The sequence below is a fragment of the Vombatus ursinus genome, unplaced genomic scaffold, assembly GCF_900497805.2.
Source record: "Vombatus ursinus unplaced genomic scaffold, bare-nosed wombat genome assembly UNPS02009173.1, whole genome shotgun sequence".
NCBI classification, from domain to species: domain Eukaryota; kingdom Metazoa; phylum Chordata; class Mammalia; order Diprotodontia; family Vombatidae; genus Vombatus; species Vombatus ursinus.
The window spans coordinates 6705826-6729878 of NW_020948951.1; the positions used below are offsets into that span (position 1 = coordinate 6705826).

The following is a 24053-nucleotide window of genomic DNA, read 5'->3' on the forward strand; positions in this document are numbered from 1 at the left end:
CCTTTGACATCCTGTGTCCTAAGGGCCCTCCCACCTTTGACATCCTGTGTTCTTGTAAGGGCCCTCCCAGACCTGACACTCATGTTCTAATGGCTCTCCCTGTTCTAGTCCTCCACTCCTCATTCCCACAGTCCTCTCCATCCTTCCATTTCGATTCTTTCCTTCGCAGCCCTTCTCACGGCTGTCCCCAGCCCTCTCTGTACGTCAGATCACTGTTGAGCTTAGCGTCTTGTTTCCCAGCAGCTCTTAACTGGCTTCTTAGCCTCAGAATCACAGGCTTAGAAGGGACTTCAAAGGCCATCTGGCCAAACCCAGAGCCATCCAAGATTCCTCCCGACCATATAATAATGACAACAACAACTAACGCTCATAATAACGTTTTCAGGTTTACAAAGTGCTTTCGTGTATCATCTCATTCGATCCTCACAGCAACCCTGGGTAAGGTAGGGGCTACTGTGTCCATTTTACAGATGAAAAAACTGAGGCCCAGAGAGTGACTTAAGTGACTCTCCCAGGGTCCAACAGATGAAGTCTGAGGTGGGATTCAAACTCAGGTGTTCCTGTTTTAAAACGTCACCACCCCACTTCACTGTCCAGTCAAGTAATTATCCTGCCTTTGCTGAAGACCTCCAGGAAAGGGGGACCTCACTCCAGCACACGAGCACACGAGCACATGCACGCGCACACACACACACACACACACACACACTACACACCCACCACAAAACTCACCCCCCCTACGCCCTTCACATACACACCCACCCACCAATCACCCACACCCACACCACAGACACCCACAGACACACCCCAGGTGTTTACCAAAACCCTTTGGGCTCTTCTGCTATCTCCGGTGTTTTCTTCCTCTCGCTATATCCTTACCTTCCTGCCTCAGCCCCACCTGTCATCTCTGACAAGCCACTTCTCTGATCAAAGTATTTAGTGTCTCCCATTGCTTTCAAGATGAAAAACAAATTCTTCAGCCTGGCATCCAAGGCCCTCCTCCATCCACCTCTCCTTGCATTAAACTACTGGGTCTATTCACCGCTACTTGAAAACACTCTGTGCTTGCTGCACCAGCCAGGCTCCTGCTTATGCCAGTTCAGAGGCCTCTGCCCTCCTTGTTGCTGACTCTGAAAAGCCATCCTTCAAGACCTAGCTCAAATCATACAGTCTGAACTTTCTATGCCATTCACTAAGTTGGTTTAGGAATCCCTGTTAGCCTCATAACGCCTCTTTCACCCTTGTCTCCAACTCTGGAAACCTCTCCTATTTTTACCTTTTTGATGGCCTGATGGATAAACTGTTGGGCCTGCAGTCAGGAAGGCCTACTTCCAAATTTAACCTCAGACGATAACTAGATGTGTGACCCTGAGTAAGTCACTTCCTCTCTGCCTCAGTTTCCTCATCTGTAAAATGGGGCTAATAATAACCTACTTCCTAAGGTTGTTGTGAGAGTCAAATGAGACAATATTTGCGAAGGCCTTAGCAAACCTTAAAGCGCCACACAGATATTAGCTGGTCTATTCTGCCTCTTCCTACACTTACCTGGTTGGTCTCCCCATGACTGTGAACTCCCTGAAAGCAAGCACTGGTTCTTATTCTCCTTTGTCCTTCCTACCGCTAAGTAATAATGATAATTATAACAACAACAGAAAAGAACTCACAGAGAGACAGCGTGGTGCAATGGGAAGAGCCCTGGGGGTGGAGTTGGGTGGTCAGTCTGGGCAAGCCTATGGACCCCTCCTCAGATGACATTTTTAAATGCATAAAATGAAATATATAGGATGACGAAAAGAAACCAAAGCTTAGTGAAAATAAAGGTCTATTTTTTTTCCCATTTAAGTTCACAAACGGGGGAGGGGGTGACTGTGGACCCCAGGTTAGAACCCTTGAACTAAAAGGAACATCTATTCATGTAATTCCACTATACTCTAATATTTTAACAAGACATGTACAGAAATGATACCAAGTAGAAGGTAATAGCGGCAAAGGAGAGGTCCAGAGTGCTCCAGAAAAATGTGAAGAGGTAGGGATGCAAGTGGGGAGGGCTGGGAAGTCATGGCTCTGGAGCCAGCCGGAAGATCAGGTTTGATTGATGGTAGGGCAGCTAGGTGGCACAGTGGATAGAGCACCGGCCCTGAAGTCAGGAGGACCTGAGTTCAAATGCGGCCTCAGACCAAACACTTGACACTTACTAGCTGTGTGACCCTGGGCAAGTCACTTAACCCCAATTGCCTTAAAAAAAAAAGATCAGGTTTGAGTTCTGACTTCATGAGTGGGTCTCTTTCTTCCTCTGAGCCTCATTCTCCTCATCTAAATGTGAGATTGGGGGTGTTGCAATAGACAGGCTCGAAGGTGTCTTCCAGCTCCAACATTCTATGATTGTGGCTTACATAATGCATGGGAATCTGGAAGGGCAAATATTTAGTCTTCATTTTACACTGCCAGGGACTCAGGAGAGACTGAGTGACCTGCTTAGAGGTGGTCACACAGCTAGTTAAATGGGATTGGAAGCCAGGGCTCCTGACCCCAAGCCCAGAGCTCTTCACACCACAGCCCACAGAGACAGCAGAAGGTGTGTTGCTCTCCTGAGTGAAAAGGGAAGATCGCAAGAGCTCCTTGACTCAGTGTTCAACCGAGGCAGGCCCCTGTTTCTTGGTCCCTGCCTTTGAGGAGCTCAGAGCCCAGTTGGGGAGGTAAGACTAAATGGGGCAAAGTTGAAGTATCCTCTTCACTTTTCCATGCTTGGAGATTTGGGGAGGGGAAGGCCTAACAGCTCCATAAATCAAGGGCCTTCTCTGCCCCAGTCCCTCACACCCCCGCCCTTGACAATCCTCCCAGTTCATGCTGTAGGAAGGGGACGGCATGTGTGATGGCCACGTGGGCCGCCTTCTGCTCTCCAGAGACCCTGCGTTATTTGGCTGTAACAAAGCGCACCTTTGTCTGAGCGTTAGAGGCTGACTTACTCCTGCTACCCGCCTCTGCCTGCCTAAAGAGGGCTGGATGGGGCTTGCATACCATGACATCTCATGGCAGGCCATCTTTTCCTCTCCAGCATTCCCCTGAGGGAGAGCTTCCTGTGGTCCCTCACAGCCAAATAAAATGCAAACTTGGGAAGCCTGGGCTTGGAGATCCTCCGCAATTCAACCCCACCCTAATCCTCTAGCCCAATGCCCCCTCCTTCTCCAACATAAAGAAATGGAAAAAAAAAAAAAAAAGAAACACTGAAACCAGTCAGGAAATATGGGTGTAAGCTCTCACACTTACTAGCTGTGTAATCCTGGCTAAGTCATTTTACTTTGGGAAGGTTCAGTTTCCTCATCTATAAAATGGGGATGATAATCCTTACACCACACCCCTCACAGGGTGATTATAAGGAAGACATTCTGTAAACTTTAAAGCACTAGAGACATATGAGGTGTTTTTTTTATTGTTTTGTAATAATTACATAATTATAACAACTCACATTTACTTTGTGACTTTTGGGATTTACAAAGCACCGTATGTATATTATCTCACGGATCGTTACCACAACCCTTTGAAATAGCTAGTGTGAGTATGATCACCTCTATTTTACAGATGAGGAAACTGAGGCATCCAGAAGGAAAGTGATTTGCCTAGGTTACTTAATTAGTAAGTGGGAAAGATAGGACCTTAATGGAGATCCCAGGACTCCAAATGTGGCATCCTTTTCTAATCTGGCCTCAGATACTTATTGGCTGTGTGATCCTGGGCAAGTCATTTTACCTCTGTTTGCCTCAGTTTCCTCACTGTAAAATGGAGATCATAATAGTACCTTCATTGCATGGTTGTCGTGAGGAATAAATGAGATAATATTTGTAAAATACATAGTGCCTGACACATAGTAGGCACTCAATATGTCCTTCCTTGAGCCTGGTATGCCACACTTTCCCATCCTACCTTTCACTGGGGCTGAGCTGGTCCTTTTAGGGCTAATACTCTACCGTGGTACTCAGCAGCTGAGGCCCAGGCCCTTGCAAGCAATGTTACTGAAGCATATGCAACGCCAGTGGAGCATGGCCACTTACCCATCAGGGAACCAGGGATCTCAGGGCTGATCTGTCATCACTTGCCCAGTAAGGATGGATGTTCCAGCCCTGGCCCTTCTCAGACCCTCACTGTTCCACAGCCTCCCACCATGCATGAAGGCAGGTCCTACCCTGGGAGGACTGTGGCGTGACTGTCCATTATGACTGAGCCCCCAGGGTGATGGGGGCCATGGGTCCTACCCAGAGCCCTTTCTCTGTCACTGAACCGGGAAGAGTGGGGCTCTAACTTCATTCCCCCTTAGGAGCTGGATTTGGAGACTTCCTCACCCCTAAACCTACTTCTGTATGCGGCGTGTGGAAGGGATGTTTACTCTGCCTTGCTTCTCTGTAAGATCTGAAGCAACAGCGGCTCAGATATCCATCCAGAGGCCATGAGTGCCTAGATGCTGGGCCTCTGGCTAGCCAGGACCTGCTCCAGGATCAGGGCCTTGGACACGGGGCCCGACCAGAAGCCAAGCACATGTGTCACAGGAAGGAGATCTTCTGGGTGTCATTGGCTGCCATGTTGGAAGGAGGCAAAGTGCCAAGTGTGAGTCCAGTCAGTGTCCAGAGGATCCTGACCCATCTGTCCAACCTGATCTCCTCACTGGCTCTGGCCCTTCTTCCCTGGTGTTTGAGGAGAGCCAGACTTCTGCCCTTTGTCATCACAGCCTCCCCTCCTGTGGGAGCTTGACTCAGCTAGTGCTTCCCCCATTCTGTGGCTAGAAAACTCCCACTTCCTCCTCCCTCTGAATCCCTGTGATTCAGAATCACTGCCTTCTGAGGCAAAAATCCACACCTGCTACCACCGTTGGATCTCTCGTCACCATCAAGCTCAGCCTTCCCTCTACCCCGTCCCTCGCCTCTTCTGCTCAGTCATTAACAAACCCTCCTCCACCCTAGACCTCTTCCTCACACTTGTTTGTTTTCTCAGGGCATCATGGTACAGAGGTAAGAGCAGTAGATTTTGGAGCCAGAGGACCTGAGTTCAAATCCTGACTTTGCTAATTACTGCCCTGTGACCCTGGACAAATCACTTAAACCTCTCAGGGCCTCAGTTTCCTTAACTGTAAAATGGGAAAGAGAGGTAAGGTTGGACTACATGATTTCAGAGGTCTCTTTCAGCTCTCATCTGTTTTTTCATGTATTCACTGGTCTCACCAATAATAGATGTTCCTCCTTCCATCATATGTCCCCCCCCAGCCTCCCACCACACTGGACTGAGAAGAGAAGGAGGAGAAGGCACATTCTGTGATCCTCATTGTCACTCTTGACTTTTTCTCTACCACCATCATCACAACACAACCTCTCCTCCTTTAAGGCTTGCTCCACAGACTACCCACGCCAGGTCCTTGTGGCAGCACCCCCTTCCTTCAGGACAAGTACCTGGTCCACAGTCTTCTCTCCAACTTCACCCTTGCCCTCATACTTGGAGAGTTCGATAGACCTATTAGTAGCCACCTGAGCTCTCGCCATCACCCATGCCTGGGCTCCATCCACCATCCTGCCCTCCCAAAGTCCTCTCTCTGATTCTAGGCATCTATTCCTCCATCTCTATCTCACTCTTTTTAAACCAGGGGTCCATAGCCTTTTTTTTTTTTTGCATGTGTATCCTCTGGACCCCTTTTCAGAATAATGTCTTTAAATGCATAAAAATATGTAAAATTACAAAGGAAACCAAATATATTGAAATACAGGAATTGAAACGTATTAAAACCAAGTCCCCAAGTTAAGCTAAACCTATTCTTTGACCTCATTGTGACCTGCAGTCCCATCATCCTTCCTTATCCTCCCAATCTGACACTCACGCTCAGGCTTCACTTTCTTCCTTCCAGGCTGACCCATTCTATCATGCACTGCCATTCCCTCCACTCCCCACTTCAACCCTCTTCCTGCCTCGTCCTATGGCCCCTTACACTTTGTCAAACCCCAGCCCTGGGTTATCCCCACTATCTGCCTTCTCCACTCCTACTCATTCTCTGGTGAATGCCCCTGGAGGAAGCGGCAACTTTTACTGTTGCCAAGAGACAACTGTGCCAACTCAAAACTCTAGAAATTTATCTAATTTCAACTGTTGCACAGGCATTCTTTTTTAATCTTCCTTGATTTTTCTCTTAAACTCTCTGCAGCAATTCTTCCAAAACTCTTCTCTCCAGAACCTCTCAAAACTATCAATTCCCCCATTTCTCTATGAGGAGGACCTACCTCACTTCCACTTTGCTGAGAAAAAGGTTATCCACTGTGAACTCTCTCTTTCCCCTTATTCCCCCACCTCCAAACCCCTCTAATCATCCCTTGTTCTTTCCTCCTTTGCTTCAGCCTGTGACACTGGTGGGCTGGCTTTTAGACAGAGCAAACAAATACTTGTGACCCCTGATCCCAGCCCTTCCAGTCTCCTGTGGGAGCTTACCCTTCCAATGTTTTCCTTTTTCTCATTTCCAATCTCTCCTTATCTCTTGGCTCTGCATACATACATACCTCAGTCTTCTACATTTTTTCAGAAACAACAATCCTTCACTTGACCCTCCCATCCACTCCAGAGCATCCTATAGCTTTCCCTTTTATAGCCGGACACCTAGAAGAAGCCACTTGTGAGCTTCTTACCATCCTTACCATCCACTGATTTCTCAGCACCTCGAAGTCTGGCTTCCTACCCCACCGATTGACTGAAACGTCTCCCTCCCAGTTTGCCAAGGCTCTCTTGACAGCCAAATGCAAGGGCTTTTCTTCAGTCCTCATGCTCCTTGACCACCCTTAGTTTGAACACTGTCAAGCACCAACCCCCATCTGGTATATTCTCTCTTCTTTTGACTTCTGAGACACTGTACCCTCTTCATTCTGTTACCTCTCCAACTGTTCCTTCTCAGTCTCCCTCGCCATATCACCATCCATTTCTACTCCTAACTATAAAAGTCCCCCAAAAGTCTGTTCCAGACCATTTTTTTCTTCTCTCTCTGCACTATTTCTTGGTAATTTCTCTGCTCCTGTAGGTTCAAGATTGCCCCTAGGCAGATAACTACCAAATTTATTTATCCAACCCTCAACTCTTTCTTGAACTCCAATAATGTATCACCAACTTGCTTGCTAGACATCTCAACCCGCAGCAGCTGAAATTCAATATGCCTCAAACAGAATTCATTATCTTCCCTTCTGAAACCGATTCTCCTCCAGACTTGCCTATTTCTGTCAAAGGCAGCACCACGTTTCTCTAGCGGCCTAGACTTACAAGCCCACACATAACCTCCCTCTTCCTTGCCCCTCCATCCAACCAGTCATCTCTCCAAAACATCTCTTACATGTGACTCCTCTCCGTTTCTATGGCTACTTCCCTTGTTGAGGCCTTCATCACCTCTACTCATTGATCTCCCAGAGATCTCTCCCCTCTCCAGTGCATCCTTTACACAGATGCCAAAATAATCTCTTCCCCTACTTAAGAAGCTTCAATGTCTTTCTATTGCAAAATACAGCCTCCTCAGCTTGGCATCGAAGGGCCTCCAGAGCGTGGCTTGACCCTTCCTCTCCAGTTTTCTTTCACATCGCTGTCCTTCATGAATTCTTCATTCCAGCCAAACTGTTCCAGGGGTGGGGAACCTACAGCCTTGAGGCCACGTGTGGCCTTCTAGGTCCTTCAGTGTGACCTTTGTATTGAATCCAAATTTTATAGAATCCATGTGTTCTATAAAATTTATTCCATAAAATTTGGATTTGTCAAAAGGCCACACTTAAGGATCTAGAAGGCCACATGCAGCCTCAAGGTTGCAGGTTCCCCTACCCCGCCCTATTCCTTTAACTAATTCCTTTATTCTGCCTCCATGTCTTTGCAAAGGTTGTGACCCATGCCTGGAATGCATTTCCTCCTCATTTCTACATCTTAGAACCAAAGGAGACCTAGAAATGACTAAGGAGCCGTCATGAAAGGTGTCAATAAAACTTTTTTTAAAAAATCAAATGAAATAATGTAAAGTGCTTTAGAGCAATTAAAGAATTCTTACCTTCCTCCAAGACTCAATGAAGGTGCTGACATCCACTGGTCTTTCCCCCACCTCGGCCCCCAGTTAGGACTGCTTTCTCCCTAGGATCACAAATGTATAGATGGAAAGCTTAAGTCTGAGCCCCTCATTTTAGAGAGCAAGAAACTGGCAGCTAGGTGATGCAGTAATAGAGCACTAGGCCTCGGGTTAGGAAGACCCAAGGTCAAATCCAACCTCAGATACTTATTATGTGGCCCTTGGGCAAGTTACTTGAATGGTTTCAGTTTCCTCATCTGTAAAATGGGGATAGTAAAAGCACCTACCTCCCAGTGTTGTGTAAGGAGCAAATAAAATACTTGTAAAGTGCTTAGCAGAGTGTGCCTGCATAAAGTAGGTGCTATATATAAATGTTAGCCATTATTATTAAGAACCTGGGGTCTAGAGCTGCTCAAAGTAGCAAGGATCAGAGCTGAGATGACGTGGATTTGCTTCTCTGTGCATGTTCACACATTAAGATTATAAGCAACTAGAGGGCAGGAAGTGTTCTGCTTTTGTCTTGGCAACTCCGGTGTCTAGAGCACCCAGTAGGCACTTTAATAAATGCTTGATGAAATGGATGGAAGCCCACTTGCCGTTTTGGCCCAGGGCCCAGGTGGGCTTCCTTTGCTACCAAGCCCCATTCTTGCTCCACTGTTCTGTAGTTGGTACGATTCAGGTTGGAAGGAAAGAAAAGGTATGCCCTGTGGGGCTTTACTCAGACAACTTTTGTCTCCTAACCCAGCTCAACCTTGCTGCCCCAAGCCCATCCCTTCAAGATGCCAGGCTAGGCAGGGTTTAAGGAGGGCCCCAGAGAGTGTGTTCAGCTTTCTTGTCAACCATCCTTATTGTAGCCCCTGTGGTTTAATAGAAATGGGACTGGACACAGCCTCAGAGAACCAGCTGGGTGACTCCCCTTCCCTGAGCCCCAATTTTCACATCTGTAAAATGGTTCAAAATTCTAGTTCTACCTCTAAACTCTATGATCTCCCCTCTCCTCCTCCTGCCCCTCCCCCATTCCCCATCCCATTGTTCTACCCAGAAACTCCTTATCAACAAGCGGAGATGTTTCTGGTCCCTGAGGAGCCAGCAAGAGACCAGAATAAACCAGCGGTTTCCTTCCTGTTCCAGTATGCAGCCTGTTTCCACCTCAGAGGAATATTCTACAACAGGAGGCAGAGCTCATGCACTGAGCTTTGGCAGTCAAGGAGGCACCAGAGACTCAGAGGGCAAGCACCAGGGCCACCCTCCTCCACCCACAGCCACACAAGCCAGCCAAGTTTCAGGGAGGCCAGGACTGGGAGTTGCTTTGTTCGGTAGCTGGCACCCAAGCTGGGCACTCTTGTGCCCAACTCTGACTCTCATGAACCTGACCCCAGACTGGACCTCAAACATAGTCACCCATCTCACCAATGACCTTGGGAACTGGGGGACCAAGGGAGAAAGAGTGGAGGTTCATTGGCATCCATTGCCACCTGCTAGACACTCAACTCTGAGCCTGTACCCCACTTAGGGTAGGAGTCACCTCCTCCTATCAGCCTCCACCAAAGGACAAAGGATGTGCGTTTCAAGCTTGCTTCCTTAGTTTGGATGACCAAACACTCTCATTGCATTGAATCCCACATCTCTATTTCTTTCTTCATGACAAATGCCCCAGCAGCCAATTTTCCTTGTTTGCTGACTGGTCAAGCTCTTTGGTGGAGGAGGTGCTAAGCTAAGGGAGAGTTCCAGTCAAGTTCAAAGGTTAGGTTGATCAGGCTGATAACTACAAAGTGGAATTGATCGGGAGACCCGTTACTCTCCCTGCTGCATGCCCCATCACAGCTTCTTGCCTAGAACTTTTTTTTGTTTTTGTTTTTGTTTTTCGGTTGGGCAATGGTGGTTAAGTGACTTGCCTGGGGTCACACAGCTAGTAAGTGTTGTGTGTCTGAGGCCGGATTTGAACTCAGGGAACTCCTGAATCCAGGGCCGGCACTCTATCCACTGTGCCACCTAGCTGCCCCCTTTGCCTCAAACTTTATAAGGCCACAAAACATAGATCATGAGAGCTGGGAGGAGTATTAGAACACAGAACTTAGAATGTCACAGAATCTCAGAGCCGGAAGGCAACCTTGCTTGGCCATCAGGTCAAACCAATGCCTGAACAGGGATCTCTTCTGAAACATCCCTGCCAAGTGATGGTCCAGCTTTTGACCAAAGTCTTCCAGTGACAGGAAGTGACATCACTAGATTAGAAGCTCCCTTAGGGCAAAGACCGAATCCTATCTAAACTTTGTAGCTCTCACCTAGCACAGGGTTCTGTCCAAGGTCATGTGGTGAGTCAATGGCTGGACTGGAACCAAAGACTTTAGTGTTCAAGTTCAATGCTTCTATCTGGCTTTGTCTGAAAGCAGGAAAGAGACATGGAGGAACTGGGCCATATGGAGGAGGGACATCAACACAGAATGAAAAGGCATAATGATCAGGGTCTGGGCAGCCCAAGGACACTAGCAACAACAACAACTAACATTTATATAGCACCTACTAAGTGCCAAGCATGTGCATTATTTTCTCATTGGATCCTCACAACCCTGGAATGTAGGTACTGTTATCTCCATTTTACAGTTGAGGAAACCGAGGCAAGCAGAGGTTAAATGATTGGCCCAGGGTCACACAGCTAGTGTCGGTGGTCTACTGCAATACCTTGTTGCCAGGACAAACCTTGCCTACGTTGCAGCTGGGCCACTGATGGCCCTGCGCTCAGAAACTGGACCGGGAGGGTCCCCAGTGTTTCGCCCTCTTTTACCACACCGCTATAATGCATTGGGGAATAGCGCACCTGTAGACAAACCAGGGTAAACAAGACTGTCTTCAGTTAAACTCCCTGGGCCCCAGTTTCCTCATCTGTAAAGTGAGGTGGTTGAACTAGCAGCCTCTGAAGTTTCTTCCAGTCCTAGATCAATTATCTAGCAGATTAGGGTCTAGATCCTATGCCTAGAGTCCTCGGTGTGTTGTACATAGACAGACCCTGCTATTCTCCGTCTTGGTCTCTATTCTTTGGCTACTTCCCTGCCTCCTTTGGAATCTAAATCTCAACCCATACTTGGTTTCTTGGGCTTTACTCCTGACTGAACCTCCAGATGCTAACTCTGGCCCTAACCAGGGAATCTGGACACTATGACCTATCCTTTTCAGGCTTTGCTACTGCCTTGGCCTGGGCTTCTGAACCTACCACCTGATCTACTCCTTAGTCACCACTGTTACCTTAACCTCGATGTAGGCTTCTGAATGGTCACTCTAGCCAGTCCTACACTAGGCCACCTGGGTGTCTAGACTTTCCCCTAGGACTGTGAACACATGGCCAATGTCCCTTCATTTGGCTTAATCTCTGAGACTGAGTCCAGCTTTGACCACAGGATTCCAAGTAAATTATATGTGCCTTCTCCAGTGCCATGGAACTGGCCACAATCTCTGTATTGACCACTAGAGCCTGACACTGTCCCAAACAAGGAACCTGACTCGTCCTGGCACCTGGTGGTCCCAGGTTACCATGCCAGGAACTCTTCTCATGAAAACTCTTCAAGAGAAACAGGAGCTGAACCCATCCTTGGGCACCAACCTTCTGCTGAGTCAGGAGCCCTTTCTAATAGAGACACGCCTCATTTTATTGTGCTTCACAGATATTGCTATTTTTTTTTTAAATTAAGGTTTGTAGCAACCCTGTGTTGAGAAAGCTTATCAGCACCATTTTCCCAACAACATGTGCTCACATCATGTTTCTGTGTCACATTTTGGTAACTCTCACAATATTTCACACTTTTTCATTATTACTATATCTGTTAGGGTGATCTGTCATCAGGGATCTTTGATGTTACTATTGTAATTGTTTTGGGGGCCATGAACGATGACCATATGAGACAGAGAACATAATTGGGAAATGGTGTGTGTGTTCTGGCTGCTCCACCAGCCAGCTGTTCTCTCTCCCTCTCCTCTGGCCTCCCTATTCCCTGAGACACAATATTGAAATTAGGCTAATTAATGACCCTACAATGGTCTTCAAGTGTTCAAGTGAAAGGAAGAGTCAACTGATGTGGCAAAGTTCAATGTTGTCTTATCTTAAGAAACTGCCACAGCCACCCCAACTTTCAGCAACCATTACCTTGATCAGTCAGCAGCCATCAGCATCGAGGCAAGACCCTCTACCAGCAAAAAGATTATGACTCACTGAAGGCCCAGATAATGGTTAGCATTTTTTAGCAATAAAGTATTTTTAATTAAGGTAGGTACGTTGGCTTTTCAGACATAGTACTATTGCACACTTAATAGACTACAGTACAGTATAAACATAACTTTTATATGTATTAGGAAACCAAAAATTTTGTGTGACTCTCTTTATTATAATAGTCACTTTATTGCAGTGGTCTGGAATCAAACCTGCAATACACAAGGTATGCCTGTATTGGTGAGTGCCCTGCTCTGAACCTTAGCATTCCCAGCATTCAGTACAAGGGAAGCTTTCATCTGGTATAGAGAGCCTCCCTCCTTCTTTCCTTCTTCCTCCCTCACTCCCTCTCTCCTTCTCTTCCTTCCTTCTTTCCTTCCTTCCATCCATCCTTCCCTCCATTCTTCCTTCCTTCTTTCCTTAATACCTACTTACTGTGTGTGTACCTGGCCCTTGGGTTTATGTGGCTATGTTGTAAGGGAGACCAGTGAGAATAAGACAGAATCCCTGGCCGCAGGGAGCTCTCACTCTTAGAACATAGAACATCAGCACTGGAAAGAGCTCTAATGCTATAACTTCCATACATCAAAGATTGGAGATTGGAGGCTCCAACCTTCTTGTACCCATCATGCCACTCTCCATTACCCTTTGGGTAACCAACAACTTGGATTCCTTGGCAAAGGAACTAACTTAGATTAAAAAAACATCAACTTCACACATAATCTGGGGAGGGAGACAGGGCTAAAAAAAGTTCTGGGGGTTTTAGTGGGAAGCAAGCTCAATATGCTGGTTGATTTGCCAGCCAAAAAACTTATCGGGATCTTGGATAGCATATTAAGAGAGGCATGGCGTCCAGGACAGGGAAGGATGTCCTGTACCCCAGTCAGACCACATCTGGAGGGTTGAGTTCAGCTTTAGGTGACATATCTTTTTTTTGTTTGTTTTTGGGGTTTTTTTTGGGCAATTGGAGTTAAGTGACTTGCCCAGGGTCACACAGCTAGTAAGTGTCAAGTGTTTGGTCTGAGGTTGGATTTGAACTCAGGTCCTCCTGACTTCAGGGCCGGTGCTCTATCCACTGCACCACCTAACTGCCCCTTAGGTGACATATCTTAAGGGGAAAAAACCCAACAACAAAATTTATTAAGTGAAAAAGTATCCAGGAAGGTGACCAGGATGGTGAAGGGACAAATAGAGACCAGGGGGAAGTGTGGCACAATGAATAGGGTAGTGGGCTTTAGTTAGCATCGAGACCTGGGTTGGAATCTAGCCTCTGACACTTACTAGCTGTGTGACAATAAACAAGTTACTTAGACCCGAGCCTCAGTTTCCTCATCTGTAAAATGGGGATGATAAATCCCATCGTGTCTACCTCACATGGTAGTTGTGAGGCTCAAATTAAATAATGTATGGAAATTGTTTTGCAAATCGTAAAGCACCATGTAATCTTGTTATTAGTGGCTATCACTATAAGGCAGGATCATGGAGTCTGAATCATCATAGAAGTAACTGCTTCAAGGATCGAGGATTTCCTCTGGTCATAGCCCCTCTTCAGTAATGCTCATGACAGTGTTGTTCAGTTGTTTCAGTCCTGTCTGACCCTTTGTGATCCCATTTGGGGTTTTCTTGGCAGAGATACTGGAGTGTTTGCCATTTCCTTCTCTAGTTCATTTTACAGATGAGGAAACTGAGGCAAACAGGGTGAAGTGACTTGCCCAGGGTCACACAGCTAGGAAGTGTCTGAGGCCAGATTTGAACTCTGGAAGACGAGTCTTCCTGACTCCAGACCCAGCACTTGTGCACTATGGCGCCCCCTAGCTGCCCACTTCATCAGAGTAACTAAGGTCATAATATCTGTCACCTTGGACCCAGTCTGGGAGTGAGCCTCACTGCATTGAGCCAGCCTCATCCTCAAATGACAGGTCCACAGGCCATCGCTGGGCAGTACAGGAAGCCTCTCTAGGTGGTGGGCTTATCTGCCAGGCCTTGGGTTTATCTGACACAGCTTTCAAGAGTTCAGAGTCACCTCCATGCTAGGATGAGACTTGGGGTGGGGCTCAAACGGATAATAAGAATAACTCACATTTCTATAGCACTAAAATACACAGAGAGCACCTTCCTCACAAACTCCAGCAAGGGAGAGGGCTGCAAACATGATCATCTTCATTCAGCAGGTGAGGAAACTGAGGCTCACAGAAATGAGACGACATTCTGAGAGCTCCCCAGCTAGTGTCAGAAAATGGGATTGGAGCTTAAGACTCCTGACTCTGTGAGTCCAGCATTATTTTTATTATTTTTGTCTTATTCAACTGCCTCATTTTGTAGATGGGGAAACCGAGGCCCAGAGAGGGAGGTGATTTGACCAAGTTCACACCACAAATCGGGGCGGCAGAGCCAGGACACAGGTGTCCACCCATGAGGCCAGAGGAGGGACACTCTCTGTTCTGCCCACCACAGGGGCAGGCAGCCTGCTCCCCCATTTAATAAATATTTCATGCCGTAATCCAAAGACCTTAAATAATTAATGGGCTGGTGTAGCAGGGTGGGGGAGGCCTGAAGAAAGGGCACTTGCTAGGCCGATCTCTGACCACAACCAAATTCAGTCCTCTGCCCCCACTTTCCAAATACTCTGGCCCCAAGCATCGAAGGCCGCCTCTGAGCCCTCTGGCCAGGCCTACTCGGCCCGTCTTTTCTCTTTCTGCACGGTCAGGTGAGACTTGGCAATAAGAGCTCCTATCAAGGCCAACGGAGGTAAAGGCCAGCAGATCAGGACCGGGCGTGTCCCTCACTCCGAGGGGCCCGAGGCGGTCCTGAAGTGTCAGGGCCATTCCACCTGTCCCAGCCCCATTCTGCTAGCCTAGGATTTGGTCCGTTCCCCCTACCTCCCAGCCCTACCACTTGGTCTAAGACCTAGAGTCAAACGGTCTTGAGCTACCCCCTTCTCTGGATCTGTGCAGGCCACATTTCCACACCGTCATCTCTGCCCATTGAAACATTTCCTGTCCTTCAAGGCCCAGCTCTGGCGCCCCCTCCTCCATGAAGACTTCCTGGGTCCTAACAGCGGAAAGTGATCTCCTCCTTGAATTCTCACTAGGCAAAATTCATTTGCCCCCATGTATGTCATTTCTTCATACTCCCCAGACATCCCCCTATTCACTGATAAGCCACTTGAAGTTATTTCATGCCATTTTGGTTCACCCTCAAGCTAAGCATGGGAGGTCCTCTAGCTACGTTCCAAGAACCTGATTGGATTGGCTCAGTCAGACACCCTTTCCAGTACCAGAGCAGAACTTAGACAATCACAGATGGCAGAGCTTAGAGGGCTAGAGTGAATCATGACGACCAGGGTTCAAATCCCACCTCAGACACTCACTAGCTGCGGGGTGTTGGGCAGGTGGCTTGACTGCCCTGAGCCTCAGTTTTCTTATCTGCAAAATGGGGATAATAACAGCACCACTCAATTCCTCAGACAGCTAAGATCATACATTGCAGAGTAGATGCCAAACTACACTGGTGGAGAGAATTTCTTCACTGGGAGTTCCTTTTTTAACCAATGAAATCAGATCTAGTTAAAAAAAATAGTACCTAACTCACAGAACTGATCTAAGGATCAAATGAAATAATGTATGTAAGCACTACGGAAATGAAAACTTTTATTATTAAGCATCCTGTCTACCCCAATCATCTCATTTTACAGTTTGGAAGACTGAGGCTTAGAGGGGACGTGATCTGTTCAAAGTCACATAGCAAATAGAGGTAGGACTGAGGTGCCTTCCTTCTTTTTTTGTTTATTTTATTTTTTATTTTATTAATTTATTTTGATTTATCAACAATCACTTCCATATGCTTTTGAGTTTACAATTTTTCTCCCCCTTCCTCCCTACCACCCTCCCCAAGAGAGCGCACAATCTGATATAGGCTATACATTTACGTTCATATTAAACATATTTTCACATTAGTGATGTTGTAAGAGGTTCCTTCCTTCTTAAGTCCATCACCCTTTCCACCACACCACACTGAGGGGAGGGTGTATCTCACTAGGAGGAGGAGTTTGATCACCAGGAGTGGGGTCTCGATAAAAGGCACTCCCCCCTCCAACTCCCAAGCTCATCAGAGGTATAGAGGAGGCTGAAGGGGCATCTCTGCCTCTTCTTCCTCCCACTCCTGGGGCAAGAAGACCAGCTCTGACCAATATGAAGAATTCTAGGGCTGTGTTGGAGCCAATAGTTAAATTTTTAGTATGAACATTTATTTACTCCTCAGAAATCAGCAAATGCTACAGATCAGAGTTTGATTTATTGTTCTGTAGATTGTCTAGATTTAAGAAAGTGATGGAGATAATGTTAATAATGCAGGTTAAACTGTGTGTCATGAACACGTTTTCCCTTCCAGAGGGCTGCTTGTTAAACATTTACTGGCACACCCCTGGAGAACTCCCTAAAGACCCCGGCCAGGACTCTGCTCTGCTCTTGTAGTGGCTTACACACGTCCTATTTCCCCACCAGCACCCCACTGTGGAATAGAGGAGCGCGCTGGACTTGGGTGTTGGAATACCTGGGTTCAAATCCTGACCTTGCTACTTACGGGCTTACCTGCTTCATGGTCTCAGGCAAGTCATTCCCTCGCATACAAGCTCGAGCTCCCCCCAACCCCACATTGATTGGCTTGTTTTAGGTCCAAGAAACTTTCATAATAATGAATGCTATCTTAAGGACTCTCGTTGTGGGAGCAGGGGGCAGGACCCAACTGCAGCTAGAGTCAGCTAGGTGGTCCAGTGGATAGAGCTCTGGGCCTGGAGGCAGGAGACCCGTATCTAGCCTCAGACACTTACTGTGTCTGAGCTCTGTGACCCTAGGCAAGTCACTCCACCCTGTTTGCCTCAGTTTCCTCATCTGTCAAATGAGCTAGAGAAGGAAATGGCAAACCACTCCAGTATCTCTGCCAAGGAAATCCCAAAACGGGTCACAAGGAGTCAGACACAACTGAAAACGACTAAACAACAAAAACTTGTGAAGTGCTTGGCAAAATGCCTGACACATAGTAGGTGCTTAATAAATGCCTGGTCTTTCTCAATCCAGACACTTAAGAAGCATTCAGAGGAGGAGGAGGAGAGACCCATTGTAAGGTCACAAATGGAGCAGGACAGGATCAGTTTTTTCCCCTCCCATCTACCACAGAAGGACCCCCAGAATGCAGATCCCTTAGAGAACATAGGAGAACCTCTTTTCATCTGAAATTTATGTTTCCAGGGAGACTCTCACAGTCACTTCTATACATTCTCCCTTGTTACCAAACCATTTCTACCCAATGGGGAAAGAAAATGAAAATCTACCGGGACAGTGGAGTAAGAGCTCTTCCGGCAGAAGACTGGAGACCTATTGGGACCAAGTATTTACCACACAAAAGTTCTAGGGGCCGGAGAACACAGGGAAGGCATTCCAGGAGAGGCAGGCCTAGGAGTCAAGTAGCCCCAGTTCTAAGCCTGGCTTTGGGATTGGTTTAATGGGTGACTCTGGAAAAGTTACTCTGCCGTTCTGTGCCTCAGTTTACCCATCGGTAAAATGGTGTAGAACAGAGACCACCAGAGCTGGAAGGGCCTTTACAGACCATCTAATGATCAGGAATCCTGAACTTGTGGACCTGTGAACGTGTTTTTAAAAAAAATATTCTGATAACAATTTCAATAGCCTTAGTTTCCTTTGTAATCCAATGTATTCTGTTTTATGCATTTAAAAACATGATTCTGAGAAGGGGTCCATAGTCTGGCCAAAGGGGATCTTATGCTGCAAGAAGAAGGTTAAGAACCCCTGGGGCTAATCCAAACCCCTCATTTTACAGACAGGAAAACAGAGGCCCAGAGAGGAGAACTGACTTTCTCCGGATCTTGCACAGCAAGCTGGAGCAGAGCCAGGAGCAGGTCAGGGGCTGACCCCCAGCCCAGGGTCCCTTCTGCTCCATTACTGCCTCTCCCACCTAACAGCCCCTACACGCCCAAGCCTTTTCCACACTCACCCGCAGCAGCTCAACACTCATCTGAGGAATGGTCCAGGCCTCTGGCCCTGAGGGGACTGCAAATGTGAGGGGCTGTAGTTGGGGGGCAATCAGGAAACAGCCCCAGTGTTTGAATGACTCTTGGCGTTCTGTCCAGGCAACAGGTGTTTGTTCTTTGTCGTTGCCATGGGCACGGCGGGCAGGGGCCGCTTACACCTTTGCCGGCCCCTCCTCCAACATTTCCCAGCTGCTCCCCAATGTGTCAGGGCATTTCTTGTTTGCTCATTGGCTGCCAGGAGCCGTGAGGCAGCGGGGTCTCTCTTTTCATTTTTTCTAAAGCCCCAGGGATGACAGCACCTTGGTCAGGAGGGTAGGGGGCAGTTTGCCTCCAGGGACATAGCTCCCCAGCTCCTGTTTCAACTGGCCCCCCGGATCTAAGGAATGTGCTTCTCAAGGCCCAGTGGTCAATGGGGAGGAATGAGGAGAGCCTGGGAGGGGAGCCAGGACACCTGGGTTCTAACTCCAAGTCTGCCACTCCCTCTGTGGGCAAGTCTCCTCTCTGGGATTCAGTTTCCTCATCTGTCAAATGGGGATATAACTTCTCCAGGATATTGTGAGTCTCTAAGGAAAGACTGTACCTTAGAGATGGTGTGAAGGGAGGGAGAAAGATGCAGAGCGTGGGCTTTGGGCTTCCTCCAGGAAAAATATTGGAAAGGATGTCCCAGCCCTCTCACTGCCCTGACAAGGCAAAGGGGTGCTTTCTTTTTTGTGCCTTTTTTCCCTCCCCCTGAAAATCAGGGCTGTTTGGGTGGTGGTGCCAACCGCAGCCCTGAATGGTTAAGGGACAATCCTAGCTTTCCCTGCTCCATTTATAAGCCTGGACTGGGGATTCATGGCAGGGGTAGGGGTGGGGGGAAATGAGGGGCTTAGGTTCTTTCTTCTCATAATTCATACAGCACTATCTGTCAGGGATAGAAGCTCAGAGCACTGGCTTAGTCCCATCTGCTCAGTGATTCCCCATGTGACCTTGGGCAGGTCATTTCATCTTTCTGGACCTCAGTTTCCCCATCTGTAAAATAAGGGACTAAATGGTATTTAGCTTTAAGGGCTGAGTTCTGACATTCTATACTCTAAAGTTCCCAGCTCTGACATTCTATGTTCTAAGGGTCCTCCCAGGTCTGATACTCTGTGTTGTAAGGCTCTTCCCAGCTTTGACATTCTATGTTCTAAGGGCCCTCCCAGCCCTGACACTGTGTTCTAAGCCTCTCTCAGCTCTGATATTCTGTGTTCTGAGGCTCTTCCCAGCTTTAACACTGTGTTCTAAGGGCCCTCCCTTACTCGCTTTTATTTTGTATTCTAAGGCTCCTGACTCAGCTCTGACATTGTCTGTTCTAAGGCCCTTTCCAGCTTTGGAATGTTCTAAGGTTGCCTCCAGCTCTGACATTGTGTCCTATGGGCCCTCCCAGCTCTGATATTCTCTGTTCTAAGGGTCTTTTCAGATCTGACTTTCTATGATTCTATAGCTGAAAGGAATCAGATAAACTCAGGGCTTGTGGGGAGGGGGAGAAGAAAAAAAGGAGGAAGGAAGGAACATTTCAGAAGTCATTGTTCAGTCTCCTAGGTTCTTTCAGATAGGGGAATTCCCTGGAGCGTAGGATTCATTGACTTGGCTATATTAGGGAGTGTTGGGAGTGTGAGTGTGTTATTCATGAAGCAGATGCCTCAATCACTGGCTGTTTCCTGAGCTCACCCATCTGGGCCCTCCTAAGCCACTACCCCCATCCTGGGGCCCCAAAGGAGTGTCAGGTGAAGACACCTACTCAGGCTCTGCCCACAGCAAGCAACAACTTGAAAGTTCGTCAGATTCACACCTGGCCCTCAATGACAAGAAGGCGGAGCCGAGCCAGGAAATGAGTCAGAGCACAGGCAGCAGCAGGATGGCTAACCCCAGCTCAGTCACTAACTACCTCACTGGGGTTAGGAAGGCAGGAGGCTGAGGGTCAAGAGGGGTGGGGTGGGTCTGGGCTGATGGGGGAACCAGGAGCAAACTGTGCTACCAGGACAGGGGGGAGGACACTGGAGTCAAAGCTGTTGGCATCATACCATTTCATCCCAGCCACTTACAAGAAACTTCAAAGCACCCTTATGGCCCTAATTATTATGGCTAGGCCCTGGATGACCCATTTAATATCTGAGAAGTCAAGGCAGCACCTGAGACCTGTCCAAGGGCAGTTGGGGAGGAAGGACTGGGAGAGGCTTCACCTAAAGGAAGGCATCTTGACCTTGCTCAGGCTGGGTTATCAGCAGCAGCAGCAGCTTCCTTTCCCCAGAGCTTCTAGAACTCTCTGAATTCTGCCCTCCCTCGAGTCTTTGTTTACGTTCCCTCTTCTAGCTGGGTGGTGAAGTGGATGAAGTCCTGGGCCTGGAGTCAGGAAGATCTGAGTTCAAAATCTACCTCAGGCACTATTAGCTGTGTGACTGTAGGCAAATCCCTTGCCTCAGTTTCCCCAACTGTAAAATGAATAACAGCACCTGCTTCTCAGGGTTGTTGTGAGGATCTAAGGAGAGAATGTTTGTAAAGCATTTAGCACAGTGCCAGGCACATAGTAGGTGCTATATAAATACATGCTTGTTTTCCCTTCCCTATCTCTAGGTCCTCTTCTCTCTACCTCTTCAAATCCTGTCTGTCCATTCTCAAGTTCCACGCCATCCCCATCCCCCGGGGGAAGCCTTGTATACTAGCCTTCCAACAGCAGCAGCAGGGCCTCCTAGACCCTGCTGGAGTCTCCACCCCTCAGTGGCCTTGGTTTTCCCATCTATTCCCATGGCTGCTAAGTTGGTACAGACCCTCAATTCCCACCCCCATCTCTGCATAGACGGCTACTTGTTCAGTCATTTTTCAGTCGTGTCTGACTTGTCATGACCCCATTCCGGGTTTTCCTGGCCAAGATACTGGAGTGGTTTACTATGTCCTTCTCCAGCTCATATTTTACATATGAGGAAACTGAGGCAAACAGGGTTAAGTGACTTGCCTAGGGCCACACAGCTAGTAAGTATCTGAGGCTGGATTTGAACTCAGTTCTTCCTGACTCCAGGCCCAGCACTCAATGCACGGCATCACCTAGTTGCTCTACACTATTACACTAGCCTGCTAATAGGTGGTCTCGTCTTCACCCTCTCCTCTCTAAAATCCGTCCTTCAAGGCTCTGCCAGACGAAACTTTCTTCCACACTTTTTTCCTGCTCCTCAAATAACCAAGTGAAGCTGATCTCCTTTGCCTGGCATTCACCACCTTCTATAATCTGGCACCCCACCCACCCCCCTTTTCCAGTTTTCTCTCATATTATTCCCTTTCATGAATACACTCTCCACTTTACTCACTGTGTCTAGAGCACCCTTTGTTATCTCTGAACCTGGAGTGCCCTCCCTCCCCAGCTTCATCTGTGGAATGCCTGCCCATCCTTTAAAGTTCCTTTATAAGTTACATAGTGACGAAACCACTTCCTCCAGGAAGCCTCCCCAATTCTCCATGCTGGAATAACCTAACCCCTAACCCCATCAAGACCCCGAATGGCACATTGGTTCAGCAATTCTCCTGCATTTATTATATAAAATAGTGTATTATGAGAGGCAACAGTTGTGCCCTAGTGATGGAAGCAGGAAGACTTGAGTTTGTCTCCTGACTCCTCGTTATACATACTAAGCAAGTACGATCACAAGTAACACCTTAACCTCTTAGTGCCCCAGGCAATTCATTCTCTAAAATTCTAAGTTAGGTACTACTTGCCCATATGCATCAGGTGGAGGGAAGTTTCCTTGTCTGTAAAAAAGAAGGCATGGGACTATGGTTTTGAGGTCCCTTCCAATTCTAAATCTTTGATTTGGCGATTTTTTTCACCCCCAAGGGCACTTAGCACGAGAACAGCAGGTGGGTCGTCAGCAAATTAGAGGAAAGAGGTTGTCTCTTTTGGACCAGCCCAAAAGTTGGCCCCAGGGTGTGTCTGGGGTGGAGGGTGAAGGAGGTCAGAGCTAGGGAGATAACTGGGACTGCGTGGGAGCTTGCCCTGGGGTCGAGACCAGACCTTGGAGTGTATCGGCCCCAGAGAAGGATTCTCTACCTGGAGAGAGGCTGGCTTCCTGCCCCGTCTCCATCCCCCAGCTCCAGTCCCCAACCTTCCTGATTTGGGGTAAAAGGACCCAGGAGTCCGAGGGACCGACAGACCCAGAGGAGTAAGAGCAGGCTGTGCTGCAAATCAAGGAAGGGAGGACATGTCAAAGCCCAGAACCCCCTCTCCCTTCCAACCCAGGCGACAACGAGACAGAGAGAGAAGGGGGCTGGGGAGGAAGCCAGAGAGAGAGACCAAGATAAGAGACTGGGAGACTTGTACTGAAACACACGCAGCGAGGCACACAAAGAGCGACAGAAAGAGAGAGAGAGAGAAGGGAAGGGAAGGGAAGGGAAGGGAAGTGGATGGACAGCGAAACCCAGAGGGGAGACTGAGGGAGGCAGGGAGGCGGACGAAAGAGACTGAGATTGAGGGGCAAGGAAAAGAGAGAAGGGAAGCCTTGGACTTGGGAGGTCTGGGCCAAAGTGCCCAACCCGTGTCCCCGCAATTCCCCGTGTCCCCCCGGGCTGCCCAGCTTGATTCTCGCGCTCCCACCCTGACCGTGGGCTCCGGGGGCCCAGGGGTGCCGCTGCCGCCACCTCTTCCCGCGCCGGAGGTGCAGGGGAGCTCACCTGCCAGCAGGTCCGCCTCCACGGAGCTCCCTGGACCCTTTGAGAGTCGCCGTCGCCGCCGAGGCTCGCCTGGAGCGCGGGGGACACGCGCTGCCCAGAAGCCCCAGGTCTGGGCGCCCACGCGGGGAGCTAGGGATGAGGTGGGATGGCAGCGGAGCGCACCCGGCAGCGGAACACTTGGCTCGGCCCGTGCCTCTAGCATGTGCGTCGGCTGCCGGACGCCTGCAGCCCGGCCCGGGGCCCCATGCACCGCCCGGATCCCGGAGGCCGAGGCCAAGGGGGGCAAAGGGAAGGAAGGGGAGAGGAGGAGGGGAGAGGGGAGGAGGGAGGAAAATTCAAGCCAAAGTTTGCCAGTCCAGGAGGGGCGGGGCGAGAGCGCGGGGCCAGCCAACTGCCGACAGAGCTTCCTACGAAGCGACCAATGGAAGGCGAGCTGGACGCAGGCCGGGGAGGGGTGTGTGTGTGAGTGTGTGATTGAGTGTGTCGATGTGTTTGTGTGTATGTCTGTGTGGCTAGGACGGACTGATCCTAGCCCTGTCAGCCAACACCCCCGGTCTGGATCCCGGATCCCGGATCCCCAAGGTCAAAGAGGCCAAAGGGAAAGCAGGAAATGGGTAGGAAAGATGGATGGAAGCTGTAGAGAGGCAGATTTCTGCTTAACAGAAGAAAAAACTTCCCAACAATCAGAGCTGTGAGAAACCGGAGGGGTCTTGCCTCCAGAGGTAGGGGGCTCCCCATCATTTGAAATGGATACTGGATCACCAATTTTGCAAAATGCTATAGAAGGAATTCCTGCTTAGCGACAGGTTGGACTAGATGCCCTCTGAGGTCATAGTAATGATAGGATTTAGAACTGGAAGCACCCTTAGAGATCACCTTGTGTAGCCAACTCCCTCATTTTATAGATGAGGAAACTGAGGCCCAGGAAAATGAAATCACTTGCAGAAGGTCACAGAGTAGTGATCGCCAGAGCCGGGGTTTGGACCCAATCCTGACTCCAAATTCAAGGCTATTTCCACTCCTATCCTTCCAAGTCATCCAGATTCAAAACTTCTGTATCATCCCAGACT

General features: G+C 48.5%; 1 protein-coding gene across 4 annotated transcripts in view; it reads right to left on the bottom strand.

Annotated features, from left to right (window-relative positions):
- TNFAIP8L1 (TNF alpha induced protein 8 like 1) overlaps window positions 1–23203 on the bottom strand; it is a 31956-nt gene extending 8753 nt beyond the window's left edge. For 2 of the 4 annotated variants that reach the window (XM_027850994.1, XM_027850998.1), the window contains exons 1-2: window positions 22984–23066; window positions 8042–8121 (exon numbers count right to left, since the gene is read on the bottom strand). Coding sequence is in view for 1 of the 4 variants with exons in the window: in XM_027850993.1 (XP_027706794.1) it covers window positions 22984–23185 (202 nt within the window). In the remaining 3 variants the exon portion in view is untranslated. Of the gene's footprint in view, window positions 1–8041; window positions 8122–18266; window positions 18390–22983 lie in introns of those variants that run through there. The other 2 variants (XM_027850995.1, XM_027850993.1) reach the window with 2 other exon arrangements.
- Between the last annotated feature and the right edge of the window lie 850 nt (window positions 23204–24053).